This window comes from Littorina saxatilis, linkage group LG10 (assembly GCF_037325665.1).
Source record: "Littorina saxatilis isolate snail1 linkage group LG10, US_GU_Lsax_2.0, whole genome shotgun sequence".
Classification (NCBI taxonomy): Eukaryota; Metazoa; Mollusca; class Gastropoda; order Littorinimorpha; family Littorinidae; genus Littorina; species Littorina saxatilis.
In genome coordinates, this window is record NC_090254.1 from 41,670,461 (window position 1) to 41,689,790 (window position 19,330).

At 43.2% G+C, this 19,330-nt stretch overlaps 1 protein-coding gene across 5 annotated transcripts in view; it reads right to left on the reverse strand.

Moving 5' to 3' along the window:
- LOC138978848 (rootletin-like) overlaps positions 1 to 19,330 on the reverse strand; it is a 120,588-nt gene that overhangs the window by 27,684 nt on the left and 73,574 nt on the right. For all 5 annotated transcript variants that reach the window (XM_070351640.1, XM_070351641.1, XM_070351642.1 and 2 more), the window contains exons 12-22: positions 16,625 to 16,752; positions 15,912 to 16,075; positions 14,476 to 14,599; positions 13,263 to 13,369; positions 11,751 to 11,888; positions 10,053 to 10,236; positions 9,444 to 9,613; positions 8,713 to 8,892; positions 7,913 to 8,109; positions 6,471 to 6,646; positions 5,808 to 5,993 (exon numbers count right to left, since the gene is read on the reverse strand). In XM_070351640.1, the coding sequence (XP_070207741.1) occupies positions 5,808 to 5,993; positions 6,471 to 6,646; positions 7,913 to 8,109; positions 8,713 to 8,892; positions 9,444 to 9,613; positions 10,053 to 10,236; positions 11,751 to 11,888; positions 13,263 to 13,369; positions 14,476 to 14,599; positions 15,912 to 16,075; positions 16,625 to 16,752 (1,754 nt within the window). The remainder of the gene's footprint in view (positions 1 to 5,807; positions 5,994 to 6,470; positions 6,647 to 7,912; positions 8,110 to 8,712; positions 8,893 to 9,443; positions 9,614 to 10,052; positions 10,237 to 11,750; positions 11,889 to 13,262; positions 13,370 to 14,475; positions 14,600 to 15,911; positions 16,076 to 16,624; positions 16,753 to 19,330) is intronic.

Sequence of the window (19,330 nt, forward strand, 5' to 3'; positions counted from 1 at the left end):
AAGCACTGAAATGATCGCCGCAAGCTGTGACATAATTGTTCCTCATTCTCCAAGGCACTCTAACACTTACATACAGTCATACACAAGAACCAGCAACTTGTAACCTGTTGAAAATTAGTTACTCACATTATAACTAATCATGCTGCAAATTCATATTTCACCTTAACCAAGAACAGGTTTCTCCACAGCACTAATTCCTCCATGTGGGCTCTTAACTCTTTCCACCATGCACAAATAAACCTAACACAGCACTAATTCCTCCATGTCGACTCTTAACACTTTCCACCATGCACAAATACACCTAACACAGCACTAATTCCTCCATGTCGGCTCTTAACTCTTTCCACCATGCACAAATACACCTAACACAGCACTAATTCCTCCATGTCGACTCTTAACTCTTTCCACCATGCACACCTAACACAGCACTAATTCCTCCATGAGGACTCTTAACTCTTTCCACCATGCACAAATACACCTAACACAGCACTAATTCCTCCATGAGGACTCTTAACTCTTTCCACCATGCACAAATACACCTAACACAGCACTAATTCCTCCATGTCGACTCTTAACTCTTTCCACCATGCACAAATACACCTAACACAGCACTAATTCCTCCATGTCGGCTCTTAACTCTTTCCACCATGCACAAATACACCTAACACAGCACTAATTCCTCCATGTCGACTCTTAACTCTTTCCACCATGCACAAATACACCTAACACAGCACTAATTCCTCCATGTCGGCTCTCACTCTTTCCACCATGCACAAATACACCTAACACAGCACTAATTCCTCCATGTCGACTCTCACTCTTTCCACCATGCACAAATACACCTAACACAGCACTAATTCCTCCATGTCGACTCTTAACACTTTCCACCATGCACAAATACACCTAACACAGCACTAATTCCTCCATGTCGGCTCTCACTCTTTCCACCATGCACAAATACACCTAACACAGCACTAATTCCTCCATGTCGACTCTCACTCTTTCCACCATGCACAAATACACCTAACACAGCACTAATTCCTCCATGTCGGCTCTTAACACTTTCCACCATGCACAAATACACCTAACACAGCACTAATTCCTCCATGTCGGCTCTCACTCTTTCCACCATGCACAAATACACCTAACACAGCACTAATTCCTCCATGTCGACTCTCACTCTTTCCTCCATGCACAAATACACCTAACACAGCACTAATTCCTCCATGAGGACTCTTAACTCTTTCCACCATGCACAAATACACCTAACACAGCACTAATTCCTCCATGTCGGCTCTCACTCTTTCCACCATGCACAAATACACCTAACACAGCACTAATTCCTCCATGTCGACTCTCACTCTTTCCACCATGCACAAATACACCTAACACAGCACTAATTCCTCCATGTCGACTCTTAACTCTTTCCTCCATGCACAAATACACCTAACACAGCACTAATTCCTCCATGTCGGCTCTCACTCTTTCCTCCATGCACAAATACACCTAACACAGCACTAATTCCTCCATGTCGACTCTCACTCTTTCCACCATGCACAAATAAACCTAACACAGCACTAATTCCTCCATGTCGACTCTCACTCTTTCCACCATGCACAAATACACCTAACACAGCACTAATTCCTCCATGTCGGCTCTTAACTCTTTCCACCATGCACACCTAACACAGCACTAATTCCTCCATGTCGACTCTCACTCTTTCCACCATGCACAAATACACCTAACACAGCACTAATTCCTCCATGTCGGCTCTCACTCTTTCCTCCATGCACAAATAAACCTAACACAGCACTAATTCCTCCATGTCGGCTCTCACTCTTTCCACCATGCACAAATACACCTAACACAGCACTAATTCCTCCATGTCGACTCTTAACTCTTTCCACCATGCACAAATACACCTAACACAGCACTAATTCCTCCATGTCGGCTCTCACTCTTTCCACCATGCACAAATACACCTAACACAGCACTAATTCCTCCATGTCGACTCTTAACTCTTTCCACCATGCACAAATACACCTAACACAGCACTAATTCCTCCATGTCGGCTCTTAACTCTTTCCACCATGCACAAATACACCTAACACAGCACTAATTCCTCCATGTGGGCTCTTAACTCTTTCCACCATGCACAAATACACCTAACACAGCACTAATTCCTCCATGTCGGCTCTCACTCTTTCCACCATGCACAAATACACCTAACACAGCACTAATTCCTCCATGTCGGCTCTTAACTCTTTCCACCATGCACAAATACACCTAACACAGCACTAATTCCTCCATGTCGACTCTCACTCTTTCCACCATGCACACCTAACACAGCACTAATTCCTCCATGTGGGCTCTTAACTCTTTCCACCATGCACAAATACACCTAACACAGCACTAATTCCTCCATGAGGACTCTTCACTCTTTCCACCATGCACAAATACACCTAACACAGCACTAATTCCTCCATGTCGGCTCTTAACTCTTTCCACCATGCACAAATACACCTAACACAGCACTAATTCCTCCATGTCGACTCTCACTCTTTCCACCATGCACAAATAAACCTAACACCTAAGGCTTTAACTCCTGTAAGTACCACTTCTGCCAAGTCTTAATTTCCTCTGAGTGTGAAAGTTAATCTCATTTTCTCTCTGGCAGAGCAAGCGTACTATGACCTCTACAGTTCTACACCAATCATTGCATCTTCATGCCTGAGTAAAATGCAACGCTCTTTTCTGAGACTGATCGGCCTGGTTTTTGTCCTGGGACTCGTGCTCCAAAGAAGTGACAATAGAAAAATGTTTATAATACAAGGGAAATAACCCACCCCTCCCCCTCTCAAGACCCCCTGATTTAAGACTTACGCTTTTCAAGACCTTGCTTTTTTCTAATTTTCTGTTCATTACCTCTGGAAGTTTACCTCCACTTTAAGACTGGACCCTTCTCTTTAAGACTGGACCCTTCTCTTTAAGACCTGATTGTCTGAGATATTTGGAGGTCTAAAGAGAGGGGTTCCTGCACTGTACTTGTGCCTGACAGGCCTCGCCGTGCCCCTCCCCCCCCCCCCCCACCCCACCCTCCTTGACAGCAGCCACATGCAAGTAAGAACAGCATGTACAACGCTAACTATAAATATACAGCTCAAATTTGAGCTGTGATTTTCTGTTTGGTTGGACACTGGCAAAGGAAGTGTTCAAAACAGATCAAGTTTTTCCAGACACCTAAAAAATTAATGTTATGTCTGCATGCAATTTTAACACACGTTCCCATTGTGACCAGGTGAACAAAAAAGGATTTAATCAACAACTAAATATTGGCACTTCCAATTCACTCATAAATTGTTTTTTCAAGGTGAGTCGATCTTTCACTCCAATTCCAAACACCTGATACTCTCTCGTGATATCTCACAGTGTTTCTTTACAAAGTTTTGCCGGCAATAATCTTAGACACTAATTCTCTCCCCTCCTTTACAAATACTCTGCATAAAAACGTCTTGATCAAGCCAGATCGGATCTTGTTCCTTACAAATAGGACAAACAAAGCAGACCCCTTCAGGTGAATCAATCATTCTGACCTGAACCCTTCTTCTTGCACAAAGAAGAATTTAACACTACGTTATCCAGTTCAATGACTACGCTGAATGGCCTTTCACACTACATTATCCAGTTCAATGACTACGCTGAATGGCCTTTCACACTACGTTATCCAGTTCAATGACTACGCTGAATGGCCTTTCACACTACGTTATCCAGTTCAATGACTACGCTGAATGGCCTTTCACACTACGTTATCCAGTTCAATGACTACGCTGAATGGCCTTTCACTAGAACTCTCTTCCCTTCAAGGAACTCTTTCATATGTAGACCACCTTGTAAATCACAATACAGTGGTACAGTTGAAGCTGTCTTGCAAACACTTCCCCAAAACAACCACCTGCCAACAACAGCAAACCCAAAAGGATCTCGAACAAGTTTTTTTCCGGTATAGTTCAACTTTCCATAACAACCACCCGTCTTTAGTGATCAGTTTTGTTCCTTGCTTGGGTAGTTGTAATAGACAGGGTCAATTTTACACCCTTTTGCTTTTAATTCACACACAAAAATCTCCAGTATACCAAGGGAACGAACGACAACAAACATGCTCTTGTTACAAATCATATGTATCTGTAATAAAACTTTTCTGCTTAACAACAACGATGAAACAATGGAAAAATTCTAGGATGGGACTCGAAGTCTAAATGAAACTATCACTAATCATGCCCACATGAGTAAGTTAACAATACAAGTACATACTGAAAACATCTGCAGCATTAAAACAAAAAATGAACTGCTGAAAGCAGACAAACACAACCAACACTCAGTGCACACAGCCTTGCAGTCAAGTACGCTCACAGTCACACACACACAATCACGAAGACACACACAGATACAGCCCTCATCTCTCTCTCTCTCTCTCTCTCTCTCTCTCTCTCTCTCTCTCTCTCTCTCTCTCTCTCTCTCTCTCTCTCTCTCTCTCTCTCTCTCTCTCTCTCTCTTTCTCTCTCTCTCTCTCTCCTTTGGCATATCTACCGCTCTTTCCTTTTGATCTTTCTGTACAGAAAACCATTCCCAAATGTATCAGCTTCTCTCTCTCTCTGTTCATATCTTTCAACACATCTCCACAGTGGAACCCCCTTTCAACAGCATCCTTTGAAAGACTCCCATATCTTTTCAGACCATGTTTTCTCAGATTTTCCATTCATAACCACTGTAAATTTATCCCCATCTCAAGACTCCCTCCTTTTCCAAACCAGATATTTGGAGGTCTACAAAAGGGGTTCCACTGTCACACAATCCCACTGTCCCACTGTCACACAATCCCACTGTCCCACTGTCACACAATCCCACTGTCCCACTGTCACACAATCCCACTGTCACACAATCCCACAATAAAAAACGCTGGCGCTGGACCCGAGTACTCTTCAGACTGGCTCGCTCCCCCAGTATGAAAGTTTTTGTCTTGTGCACGTGGATTTAAAAAAAAAATAAAAAAAATAATTTATTTTACACAATTAAAAAAATTATTAGAGTAAAATAAAACATTCAAACGTTCATAATAAACAATAGTAAACAAGAATTAAAAAAAAATTTAAAAAAATAAAAAATAGACCGCCCATGCCGGGAATCGTACCCGGATCACTTGGATTTAAAAAAGAAATAAAAAAAAAAAAAAAATAGACCGCCCATGCCGGGAATCGAACCCGGATCACTTTGTCCATAGTCGGAAACGCTTTCCACCAAGCCAACAAATCTGACATTCGCTAGTGAACTCAAATGCCTATAATCCTCGCGCAGTGGTACACGCACGCAAAGCACGCACGCACGCCGCAAAGCCTGGTGTCGCTGGGCGGTTTATCAGCCGAACGGCTGTTCTATCCCACCGCGAATTGCGCCCTCCGTTAAGAGTCGTTTTTGTGATTTATTTCGCATTTAGGTCCCAGGTAACATTATGAAGTTTTAATACGATCAATCGGACCTATTATCAAGTTAGTGTATCAACTTTTGAACGAACTGCGCCCAGTAGTTTCCCAGCAATAAGCTGTTAAGTCGAGACAGACAGACACACAATTAAAGTCTGCTGGACCCTAGTACTGCGTACTCGGGGATAATCCCACTGTCCCACAATCCCACTGTCCCACAATCCCACTGTCCCACAATAATCCCACTGTCCCACAATCCCACTGTCCCACAATCCCTAGACACACCAAGCAAACACTGTTCAGCTCAAGCGCTAAACTGTTCCTACTCACCTCCGATGCGTTGCCTAGCGTCCTGTACGCAGCGAGCAAGGTCGGTCTTCTCCTGCTCGCACGTCTTGACCATGTTCCTCAGCTCGTTAGCGGTGTGACCTATGGCCTCCTTCTCGCGGATTTCCTCGTTGATGGCTCGCTTCAGGTCTGTGACGTCCTTGCGCATGAGGTCGCGGGTTTCTTCACCTGTCAGGTGGAAAGAGTATGATAAATTGTTTGAGGTGAGTTCAGTTTCTTTTAAGTTTTGAAACTCTCAACAGCAGCCATTTGTTTATTGACATGGAATGATGGTAAGTTGATGTAAGTATGGAACTGGGAAATGGTTAACAGTCTCAATCATAAACTAATCCTCATCAGATCACAAACTTTTCTTATTTTACAAAACACCAAGATATTCTCATAGCAATATTTTTTTTAATTTTTTTTAACATTTTTATCATTTATGAAAATCGTAGTCTTGACACGGATAGCAGAATGGCGTATTTTTTGCAGAAAATCGTAATAAATTACGCCAAAATCGTAAGGGTAAACAGGTCTGCCAATGTGATCCTGGTGCTGTGTACCCCCCATTTGGGTGGCACCTAGTTTTGTGTCATGCACCTCGGCCCTGATTTCACTCTGAAAACAAGTTTAAGTCTTTACAGACGACAGACAGCCACATACCTTCACGAATGGTGCGGTTGGCGTTGATGAGGTCGCGGCGGATGGCGTCGCGTGTCTCCTCCACCAGTTTGAGCTGTGTCTTCAGCTCGTCCACCTCAGTGAGCGCGGCCTCTCGCTGCCGAGCCACTTCACGCAGCTGTTCGTTCTGCGCCTTCACCTCGCGCTCATGGGCCTCACTGAAACAACATTAATAATAATGTTTTTGGTGGGTGTTTTTTTTCTTGCTGTGCTGTATCTAATCCACACACACACTGTTTCTTATCTTCTCTTCATACACACATGCATGCCTGAACACACACACAAACCCATACCCAGACCTGTTTACCCCTAAAACATTGCATGTGTATTTTCTGGGAGCAAAATGAGGCAAATGTGTAGTTTTGTAATTGAATGTGTAGAATTTCTCGTCGACCTATCACAACAACAAGAACAATGATTGCTACTTTTTACCACATGTATTGATTGACTGACGGAAAAATGGGAATTGCAGACAGTGCAATGAGCATGATGTTTTCCTTTCCGCGAAGACAAGGCATGGGTAGTCCTGATGATATTTTGGCAGAAAGACTTGGTTCGGCGCATTGCTCGTCTTTTTCTTTTTGGTCGGTGGCCTTTCGGAGTCATTTTCTTCACAGTTCTCATCTTCACTTTCGTGTGCTCTGCGTTCAGCCATTGTGTCGAAACGCCCGCATGGTTTGGCAGTAACGCTTTCAGTTGTGCCCGGCATTTGCTTGGAGAAGCCTATTCAGCATTAACAAGCTACAACGCAACGCCCGTGGGCGCTTTACGCGCTGCACGCAGCAAACGACTGCTGGCCGAAAACATGGATTGGAAAATGGATCGGTCAAGGGAGATGAAGAAAATTACGGATTGTGACATGCGTAGCCGAAACAATACTGTTTGTGTGCAGGGACGGGGCGGTGTGAGAGCACAACGGGACAAGGAACAGGTGTAAAGACGGGGAAAAAAAGAAAAAAAATTTTTTTTTTTTTTTTTTTTAAATACCGTTTGCGTAGAAAACGACAGACTTGCGTAGTTGCGTAGTATATTATTCAAATTCGTAGTTTACTACGCTCAATGTGTAGTGTAAACAGGTCTGCATACCCCCCCCCCCCCCACACACATACAGAACACACAAAAATCACATCTCTCTACACTCTCTACACACTCCCTCTCTTACGTGGTCTCCTCAAACTGCTGACGGAAGTGTCTGAGCTCTCCCTGCAGGGCAATGATGGTGCACACACACACACACACACATACACGCGCAAAACACATCTCTCAAACACTTCCTCTCTTCCAAGCAACTTACGTGGCCTCCTCAAACTGCTGACGAAAGTCTCTGAGCTCTCCCAGCAGGGCAATGATGGTGCACACACACACCCACACACACACGCACAAAACACATCTCTCAAACACTTCCTCTCTTCCAAGCAACTTACGTGGCCTCCTCAAACTGCTGACGAAAGTCTCTGAGCTCTCCCTGCAGGGCGATAATGGTGCTACGGTCAGACTCGGCCCTGGCCTGAGCCTCCAATTTCAGACGGTCGTACTTGACGCTCCAGTCGGCAAGGTCCTGCTGGGCGTTGGCCAGTTTCTCCAGCAGAGTTCCCTTCTCTTGCTCCAGGAGAGAGATGGCCTGAAGAATGGAGCAGAAGGCATGAGATTAATAAAATTGTTAAAAAAAAAAAAATTAAAAAGGAGAAATTCTGAAGGCAGGAGATAGACTGGGCAAAGTCAACAGCTGAAGATAATTCTATATATTTGCACGGTTATTACTCATCTATTGTGTATCTCGTTTGTCCTCTTTAAAGGCCCCCTCAGACTTGCCCTACTGACTCACACTTAGTCAGGATTTTACATGGGATAAGGCCAAGATCATCCCTCCACTTGGTCACATATAAAATATGAACAGCCTGTGCACAGTGGTATTTTTTTTAAAGAATTAATGTTATAAAACGCACTGGTGCCTTTCACAGAAATTAATTCATGAACAATTTTCAACTCAACGCAGCAAGCTGTCAGTGCGTTGATTTTTTGTATGTGACCAATAGGACAGATGGTCTTACTCCATGGAAGAGCCTGACCAGCTCTTTCTGCATCCGTATTGTGTATTGCTCAGGTAACTCACCTGCTGGCGGTCGTTCTCAGCCAAGAGGAGAGCCTCGTCGAGGTCCCTCTAGCTAGCTCTTTGCTATATATATCGTGTATTTGTGTGTTGTGTATTACTCAGGTAACTCACCTGCTGGCGGTCGTTCTCGGCCAGGAGGAGAGCCTCATCCCGGTCTCGCTGCACGCGGCCAAGCTCCTCCTGCAGATCCTCCATCTGCTTGTCGTAGCGCGACATGGCGTCCTCCTTCTCCATGGCGTGCGAGTGCAGCAGCTGCTCCCTGTTCGTCTCGTAGTCATTGCGCTGGCTCTCCTGTTGACACACAGTATAAATCAGGGATGGCCAAATCTTAAAATGTTAACTCGTCAGTGGGGCGAGTAGCTTCAAATAAGTCACTAGCCCGCCAGAAATTTCGCTGGAGCAGTAAATACCACAGTTGCTGCATATGCAGTGTTAATATTGCTTGAAACTCGATATCACAACCAGAATTTTTACTGGCCAGCCGGGCAAGTTGCCTGGTGGTTTCTAATAGCCCGACGGATTTTTTACTCACTCCTGTCGATCGGGCAGGCGATTTGGCCATCCCTGTTTATGATATATGATACCAATACATGCACAGATTAGTGCCGATCTTACGCATAACTTTCTCTTGTTGATATGACAAAGTCTCCAAGACTAACTTCGTTCTCAAAATTCTGTGTCAATTTCTGGGAGACGTGCAGCAAAATGTTTACTTTGCTTCGCTTTTGATGTCAGAAGTTTTAGTTTGATAGAGGGGGTGAAAAAGAGACGTCATGATTAGTTACATTTTGTTAACAATTCAAGCATTCTGATGACTGCCGAGTTACTTTTGCTAAACTTACCCTTTCTCGTGTGAGCCTCTCGCAATCCTCCTCGTGAGCCTGTTTCTCCTGTGCGAGCGCCATCTGTGAGTCGCGCTCCAGCTGCATGAGGCGAGCGTTGAGCTGGTCCTTCTGGTGCTCGAAGCGATCCTGGTCGGCCGCCTTCTCCTTCTCCAGGCGGCTGATCTCCGCTGGAAAAGACAGTGACAGTTTTTTACTGCTCTGAAGACTGTATCAGACTGCCTAAGTGGTTTGGAATACAAAAAAAGAAGTGTGTTTTTATGTACAAAAATGGTAAAATGCACATGAAGAAATCACAATTTTCCTATTTTGATATGGTGACTTTGCTCCCCCGAAGCACGAGCATATGTGGATTTTTGTCTCACCAATAACAATAAGTAGTAATAATGAACACTTATTAATCGCCCCTTCTCACTAGAGCTCACAGCGACTACAAGCAAGAGTATTCACTCCCCATACAAACCCGACAAGAGTTATTTCCAAAATTGGTCTATTGAGGAAGGCCTTCAAAGCCTTGAACCCTTTCGAGATGGCTGACTATCTCTTTATTTGAAACTGACAATCAATAGAAACCCTGACTCATAAGATCACTTATCAAAGCGTACAGACCTTGGAGGTTCTCCTTGCGGACGATGAGTTCCTGGTTCTCTCCCTCCAGCTGAGCTTTGCGCACCTCTAGCTGCACCACGGCCTGCTGCGCCTCGTACAGCGCCCCCTCCAGCTGGTCCTTGTCGCTCTGCAGCGCCGCGATCTGCTCGCTCTGCTGACGGTTTTCTCTCTCCGTCGCCGTCACCTGAAGTACAAGTGGAAAGTATATGTTATTTGTTTTTTGGACCAAATTCGAAAATTTCATGTGATTAAAATACTTACACAACTCACATAGTTAATGCTTATATGTGAGTTGGAGTAAGAATATCAAAAATTTCAATAATAAATTTTCATTTGATTAACTCAGTCTCCCAGGTATGAATATATCCGTACCCACTCATATGGCTCTATTTGACCTGGTACGGATTTTTCCATACACACAGTCACTTCAGTCGCTTCCTGTAACGTCGATCTAATACCTGCATTCCATCACGTTGATACACAGTTTCTACACCGTTACTACAATTCTGCGTGACCTGCTGCAGCACAGCTGGTCTCGGCTTAAAAAAACTTGGTCAACATAGGTGGGGTAGAAAGTGTTAATATACTCACCCAACTCACATGTAAGCATTAACTCTGCGAGTTGGAGTAAGAATATGTAATTTAATATGACATTTTACACAGACTGAGACAGTCGCTGTCACCTGACATACAAGACGACAGTGGTAGTTAATGTGATGACACAGCCTGAGACAGTCGCTGTCACCTGACATACAAGACGACAGTGGTAGTTAATGTGATGACACAGCCTGAGACAGTCGCTGTCACCTGACATACAAGATGACAGTGGTAGTTAATGTGATGACACAGACTGAGACAGTCGCTGTCACCTGACATACAAGACGACAGTGGTAGTTAATGTGATGACACAGCTGTTCCCCTCACTTAAGACCCCCCGATTTAAGACTTGCTTTTTCAAATTTTCTGTTCATACCACTGTAGTTTACCTCAATTTTCAGACTCCCACAATGGTTGTAGAAAAATAAGTAGAAGTAGCAGTTTTAGCAGTACAGTGGTACCTGTGATGAAAGGACACCCTTGGGTCCAGCCAAGTGTCCCTACATTGCAGGTGGCCTGTCATGACAGGTATACTTTGGTAGAGACAATATAAAAAGGGACACTTCTCTCACTAGAGGAAGGTGTCCTTTTAAGGGAGGTGTCCTCTCATGGAAGGGTCCACTCATCGCAGGTACCGCTGTAGTAGTACAGTCAAACCTGTCTTTAACGACCGTCCAAGGGACCAAACAGAAGTAGTCCTTTTAGAGAGGTGGACGTTTAAACTTACACTACTATACTTGAGTAATAAAGTTTTGGAAATCGAGTTTAGAGTTCAAGTACCTGCACGACAACCGGCACGGTTGGCCTAGTGGTAAGGTGTCCGCCCCGTGATCGGGAGGTCGTGGGTTCGAACCCCGGCCGGGTCATACCTAAGACTTTAAAATTGGCAATCTAGTGGCTGCTCCGCCTGGCGTCTGGCATTATGGGGTTAGTGCTAGGACTGGTTGGTCCGGTGTCAGAATAATGTGACTGGGTGAGACATGAAGCCTGTGTTGCGACTTCTGTCTTGTGTGTGGCGCACGTTATATGTCAAAGCAGCACCGCCCTGATATGGCCCTTCGTGGTCGGCTGGGCGTTAAGCAAACAAACAAACAAACAAACCTGCACGACAAGCTCTCCCTTCTCCAGGTTGAGGCTCTCCTTCTCCTTGAAGACACGGTCGTGGGCCATCTGGGCGCGCTCCAGGTCTCTGCGTGACGTCAGCAGCTCCTCTGCCAGCGCCTGCTTCTGTCGAGACACCTGCGCAGGTAGAAAACAATAGGTTGGTTAAATCAATGCAGTCAAGGAAAACAATATTCTGTCCGAGACACCTGTGCAGGTAAAATAGCAATAGGAAGGTTAAATCAATTCAGCAAAGGTGAAAATGTATGATACTCCTTGTCACAAGCGCCTGTTGTATGTAGAAAAGTCCGATCACAAGTGCCTGTGTTGGTGTTTGGGCTTTACTGCCTGTGTGTGTGCTATATGGTTTTTCTCGTGTTTTTTGTAGTTTACGTTGTAAATGTTTGTAAACTGTGTTCATTTGATATATGAATTTAGATACTGGGGAATAATACTTCATTCGGGGAAGGCTTGCGTTCCAAGCAACGAATCCAGCTACAGCAGCTGTAGGTCCGGTTTCAGAGATGGGACTGGTGAAGGGCATAATGATTTGTCTTGTACATGCGGCCGAGATGCGGTCACCTGTCGTTAACCTGAAGACGTGAAACAACCAAGTTCTGGTGTCAACTTTAACTGGAAGATGACATTTCACCTACATCTACATCTTCATCTACGCCTGCGCAGTCTTCTGCTTCACCTTTAACTGTCGTCCTACTACCGTCATTCTATCGTCATTCTATCGTCTACGTCTACATCGTCGGGATTTCTATCTACTGCTGGACTAAGTTGGTTATTTGAGTTTTACCCTTATTACCTAGCTCGATAAATAAGCCATTTACTCCAGCAGGTCATTAACTTAAAAGTGTGTGTGTGCGTGTGTGTGATAAATATGTTTATAAGTGAACAATATTTCCTCTTATACTACAATTTGTGATTGTGGAACTTTATTATGTAAGATTCTTATTGAGTCGGTGGTTGACTGGCTGCGCACGTGTGTGATGCATGTGTGTGTGTGACACTCCTCCAGTACTGTTTGATCTTCGGCAATGTCCTGATTCAGCACATTACAGGCACAAATCGCCTCCCATTGCTTGAAGATCAATGGCAATGAGTATGTGTGATTTCCTAAACTCACTTGACCTCATGCCAAACTCCCCTGACTTTGGCCAAAACACATTGTTAGCAATCACTATGGGCAAGCGATCATTGTTGCAATGAATCATGAACTCCAATGAGTATATTTTTTAAAGCAAGGTAGCAAGATGCCAAGATATGTAAAACAAAAATGTAAAAGAGTGAGTATAAATAGCTCTCAGTCTAAACTCACAATAATAAAAGCATCAAACATACTGCATACAATCTTATTGCGAAAATGAATACAAATCAGAATCACAAGACCAATCAACAGAATGCCACTGCATAAAACGTGAAGATGAATGAATACAAATCAGAATCACAAGACCAATCAACAGAATGCCACTGCATAAAACGTGAAGATGAAAACCAACAGACCATGGAGAGCTGGACGGTGACTTCCTGCTTGTTACGGTTGAACGACAGGATCTCTTCCTCAAGCTGCTGGCGGGTCAGCTCAGACAGTTCCAACGTCTGGTTCAAACCTTGAAGAACAGGTCAAGGTCGGATCAAGGTCAAGGACACTAACTACTACACACGAGAAATGGATGGCTAAATAGATGAGACATATGTTTATACAGGAACACGGACCTCCATCAACCTAATTTCTGTCATTTCTCTGCTTTAGTGACTGGCCTATTCCAAAAAATAGTGTTTATTATTTTCACCTTTCTGTATAATAAAGTTAAAAAGTTATTTTATGTTGTTAACACAGATAGTTCAAAAGGACCACATACAAAACCTTTAATCATTGCAAAAGAAAACAAATTGAATTTAAGATAAGAAAAGATAAGATAAGATAAGAAAACTTTAATTCCATTTTCATTTTACATAAACATGGACATTTTTCTTTTGGCATCACCAGGCATGGGAATTCAATTATAGAAAAAACTGAAAATAGGCCAAGGTGCAGGGGTCGCCTAAGCCCCGGCAGGGTACAGGGGCAGAGCCCCGTTGTTGAAGCCCCCCGGAAGGAAAACGAATTTTAGCATTTTAGACCAATATTTTGATAGTTCTTGAGTAAGCAAATAATAGATAGAGACTTCTTCTCCTGCGTTCGTGGGCTGAAACTCCCATGTACACTCGTGCTTTTTGCACGAGTGGAATTTTACATGTATGACCGTTTTATACCCCGCCATTTAGGCAGCCATACGCCGTTTTCGGAGGAAGCATGCTGGGTATTTTCATGTTTCTATAACCCACCGAACTCTGACATGGATTACAGGATCTTTTTCGTGCGCACTTGGTCTTGTGCTTGCGTGTACACACGGGGGGTGTTCGGACACCGAGGAGAGTCTGCACACAAAGTTGACTCTGAGAAATAAATCTCTCGCCGAACGTGGGGACGAACTCACGCTGACAGCGGCCAACTGGATACAAATCCAGCGCGCTACCGACTGAGCTACATCCCCGCCCTTAGATAGAGAGACAATAGTATACATATAATTTCGTTTACCTTTTTTTTGCCGCGGACAATTTTTTATTTTCGCTGAAACGTAATTTCCGTTTGAACAATTCCCACGCCTGATCACATTGCACTTCTAAAAAGACAAAGACACGATTTATAATTATATATGACGAAGACTGTTACCATGCTTCTCAGTGTCCAGGTCCATCTTCTCCTGCTCAGCACGCACCAGGTCATCACGGATACCAACCTTCTCCTGCTCCAGTGCCGCCTTCTCTTCTGACAGCACAGACTTCTCCATCTCAACCTGCACAGGAGGAAACGCAATGAAACACTCCACCGGTAAAACACATAAATTCAAATGTCAGAATAATTTAGACATTTGACCATATTCATGCAGTTCATACCATCAAAACTACAATAGCAAAGTCAAAACTACAATAGCAAAGTAGGCCTTCCTGCCAATTAAGAAAATGTTGGGCTCGGAATAAATGTCACCATAAAAGCTCATGCACAAAATGTGTGTTTCTCAAAGACTCAGATGCCAGAATTGTTCTGATAACAAATAGCGACAGCAACAAATAAGTTTCAACTCCAATCTTGAAAAAAGACTGGATATCGTCCAAATTTGCAAATGTTTGAAACTGTGGGATGCTCGCTCTTACATGTGTGCAAACACTCGTTTGGCTACTAGCATTCAAACCATAAACAATCTCTCCGTCTCTCTCTCTCTCTTTCTCCCCCCCTCCCTGACACACACAATCTCTCCGTCTCCAGACCTGATTACCACTAAAATTTCCTGGTGTACAAATGAGGCTAAAAATGTGTACAATCAGAATTTTAATGTGTACAATTCATTCTCGCGGTACACACTGTGCTTTATTCCCCCCTCAAACGCCATTATTTAAAGACTGTAAATACATGTAAGAAAGAATTTGTGCTGAAAGTAAATTAAAACATTTTTGTTGAGAAAAAAAACCCATACACTATTAGATATTTGAAAATGTGACACAAAACGAATGATAGAAAAACATAATTTTTATTTTTGACCTCTGAGGAAAATTTGCATCAGCTGCTGTCAGCAGTATTGAGTCAGCCCTTCATTTCTGTCACTGCACTGGTCAGTATTTTCTGGTCTCATACAGTCCTGTTTACACATTGCTTTCTAGGCTCACACAGTCCTCTTCAGACTTTTTTTTTTGTTTTTTTTGTTTTTGCGTATGATTTTAATGTCTGGCGTATAATCGTACAGCGGTCTTCAATTTCGTAAGATTGTACGCAAATTTCGTACAGTAACCAGGTCTGCGTCTCTCTCCCTCTTTCTCCCCCTCCCTCCCTGACACACACAATCTCTCCGTCTCTCTCTCTCTTTCTCCCCCTCTCCCTCCCTGACACACACAATCTCTCCGTCTCTCTCTCTCTTTCTCCCCCTCTCCCTCCCTGACACACACAATCTCTCCGTCTCTCTCTTTCTCCCCCTCTCCTTCCCTCCCTGACACACACAATCTCTTCGTCTCTCTCTTTCTCCCCCTCTCCCTCCCTGACACACAATCTCTACGTCTCTCTCTCTCTCTCTCCCTGACACACACAATCTCTTCACACCAGCACAACTACCATACCTGCATGATGATCTTGTTGAGTTCGATCTTATCCTGACCAAGTCCCTCATTGAGCGCCTGCATCTTGAGGAGAGCGTCTCGCAGGCAGGCTTCCTCTGACTTGAGCTTGTTGATCTCCACCTCCAGCTCCGCCTTGGATACCTCTGCCTTGGACAGTGCCTCGCCTGGCAGGTAGGAATGGAGAAATTTAGACCTCAACCTCTACGATTCCACTGTAGTTCTCAGGCCTAAATACACACCTTTTTAATCTAACACATCTGGCTGGTCGACGTCCGATAGTTTGGATATTATGATGTCTTCTGACTGGACAATTTTTTTGATTGGCACGATATTTGGACCTATACATATTTTCAATACATGTCCTATTGACCTTTTGTTTTCTCAGTGTTGGAACAACACAGAGATTTTATTCATAATTCTCCGAGAGAGAGAGAGAGCGTGTGTGTGTGTGTGTGTGTGAGCGTGTGTGTAAGTGTGTCCGTGTCTGTGTAGATGTGTCTGTGTCTGAGACTGTGTCTGTGTGCTTGCACTTTTGCGTTTCAGCTTCAATATCTGCTTCAGCACAACCTGTATTCAGGTAAAATACAAATCACAGTCTTCTTCTTTACATATCTAACCCATTGCTTCTCTAAATTCCACTGTCCAAGATTCTTTACTCCTGTCTAACCTGCCTTTCCCTTCCACACCTAACACACAAACACAAAATTACTGACCGACTTCAATCTTCTGTCCCTCGAGCACCTCCTTGTCCAGCAGCGCCCTATTGAGAGCCTCCTTGGTGCTGACCAGCTCCTCTCTTAGACTGGACACCTTGACCTCTACCTGCTCGATCACCTTTTGGCTGAAAACACACACACAGAGAAACATTAAGGCCAAGAAAACACTGTGTTTCTGACTCCCCAACTGACCCTTATTTTCCCTCACGACCCAAGAATATTTTTTACTCTTCAATCAAAACACACACACACAAAATTAATTTTAAATGACAAAAACTTTACAAGGAAAGTTATTCTTCTCCGTCATCCAGGGGAAACAGTGCGCATGATTTCCGGCCAGTGAAAAAAGCCACACGCGCCAGTGTATATGAAACATAAATCAACTTCAATTTTAAAAAGTAACTGACCACTACCAAAAATATTCTTGTTTGGTCTTGTCAGAAAGAAACTTTTTTTCTTTCCTAATACTAATATTGTCCTTCATTTTTCAAAAAGCTTCCTCTACTTGCTCTTTCACTTTCGGCTAAAAGCACAAGCAGAGAAACATTAATATCACCCTTCATTCACTCACAAAGACATTCAAATTGTCCTGCATTTTTCAAAAAGCTTCAATCAATGAATCCTGCATAGTAAAATGGCATGTATATATAGAGAATACTACATGGCTTGCTGTGTCGTACCAGATTTACACGAGTTGTTTTTTTAAATATTGAACTGCGAGCGAAAGCGAGCTGTTCACTATTTGAAAAAGCAACTCGTGTAAATCTGGTACGACACAGCAAGCCATGTAGTATTCTGTTTATCCTACATACTGTACTTACGTGTATTTTACTGAAAATGTCCTGCAGTCGAGGCAGCTAAATTGAAGACGCTTGTTTTGGAACCTCGATCTCTTCTAAAGCCTCGTGCAATCTATTACGTCAAAGCAAAGAAACGTCACTCTGAAAGTTTGGCGTGACGTGTTAGTTCTAAAGATTCATCGAGGGTAATTAGCGAGCGCAATTTGTGTTTCTATAATGACGTTTGTCTCGGTGACTTTGGCATCATAAGCAGTGGAAAAACAGGTCCCTGCCAGACTTGCTTGACATGACCTCATTTACATGATATACCCACGTGTGATTTGAACGATTATTATCTCACGGGTGTCTCTCTCACGTATGTAGGATAAATATATACCCAAATCACACAAACACACCAAGAAGCAGTCACGCAAAACCACATGGACACACTATCTTTCATCTCCGCAACTGAACACAAAAAAAGCTTGACAAAGACAAGCTTCTTCTTCGTTCATGGGCTGAAACTCCCACGTTCATTCATGTTTTTACAGTAGTGGGTTTTTACGTGTCTGACCGTTTTTACCCTGCCATTCAGGCACCAATACTCCGCATTTGGGGGGGGAAGCACGCTGGGTATTTTTGTGCTTCTATAACCCACCGAACTCTGACATGGATTCAGACCTGTTTACCCCCATAAGTGTTTTGGAGTAATGCTCAGCCCCAAAAATAGTAATCCTGGCACAAAAATAGTAATCATCCAGCATTCGTCGCCAATTACAACGCACAAGACAACTGTGTCTGCGAAACGCAATCATGCACATATATCCATCATTCACAAACACATCAGTCACTAACAAAACAGTTTTTGTAGTCATCATAATTTCAAAGATCACATCAAAAGCACATGAAAACAAGAAGAGCAAACGCTCGATCGAGTCACTTTCGCAGTTCTGAATATTATATGAGGCATCAGATGGACAGGAAGAAATTGCTATTCACAACACAATACAGATGTAAATAATTTGATGTAAAGAATAATCCTATAAAGTTTGAATCAAATCCGATGAATAGTTTCAGAGATATGATATTTCAATTTTTTTCCTTCAAGACATACCTGTGACCTTGAAAAAGGTCAAAGGTCACCAAAGCAGACGTCAAAGTGTAGAGGTCACTGGGAGTCACGTTCACATAAAATTTGAGCCCGGTCATTTTTATAGTTTCCGAGAAAAGCCCAACGTTAAGTTGTGTGTTGCCGAACAGAAAAGGCTAGTTATCTCCCTTGTTTTTCTGATAACGTTCGTAAAAGGCTACAGATGTAAATACTTTGATGTAAAGAATAATCCTACAAAGTTTCAATCACATCCGATGAACTTTGTCAAAGATATAAAATGTCTAATTTTTCCTTTGACGCTGACCTGTGACCTTGAAAAAGGTCAAAGGTCAACGAAACCATCGTTAAAGTGTAGAGGTCATTGGAGGTCACGACTAAACAAAATATGAGCCGGATCGCTTTGATAGTTTCCGAGAAAAGTCCAACGTTAAGGTGGTGTCTACGGACGGCCGGCCGGCCGGACGGCCGGCCGGACAGACTAACACTGACCGATTACATAGAGTCACTTTTTCTCAAGTGACTCAAAAACCAATGCCAAACATGTGAATTAATAAAAAATAAAAAATAAAAAAATTTAAAAAAACATTTTAGCATATAATTATGTTCCTCTCAGTAACTGAAAGTAACACCTTACAGAACTGAGAAGAAAATTTTTTTCAAAAGTCCCGCTTCATCTTTTCAGTCCTAGTTTCAAACTCAAAGACACTGTCATGAGTTACTTTACACCACTGCCCATATTTCTGACTGCCAAGACGTGTCAAGTGGAAAACAAAGAAAAATAATAAATTATTATAATGGACACCTGGTTAAAAA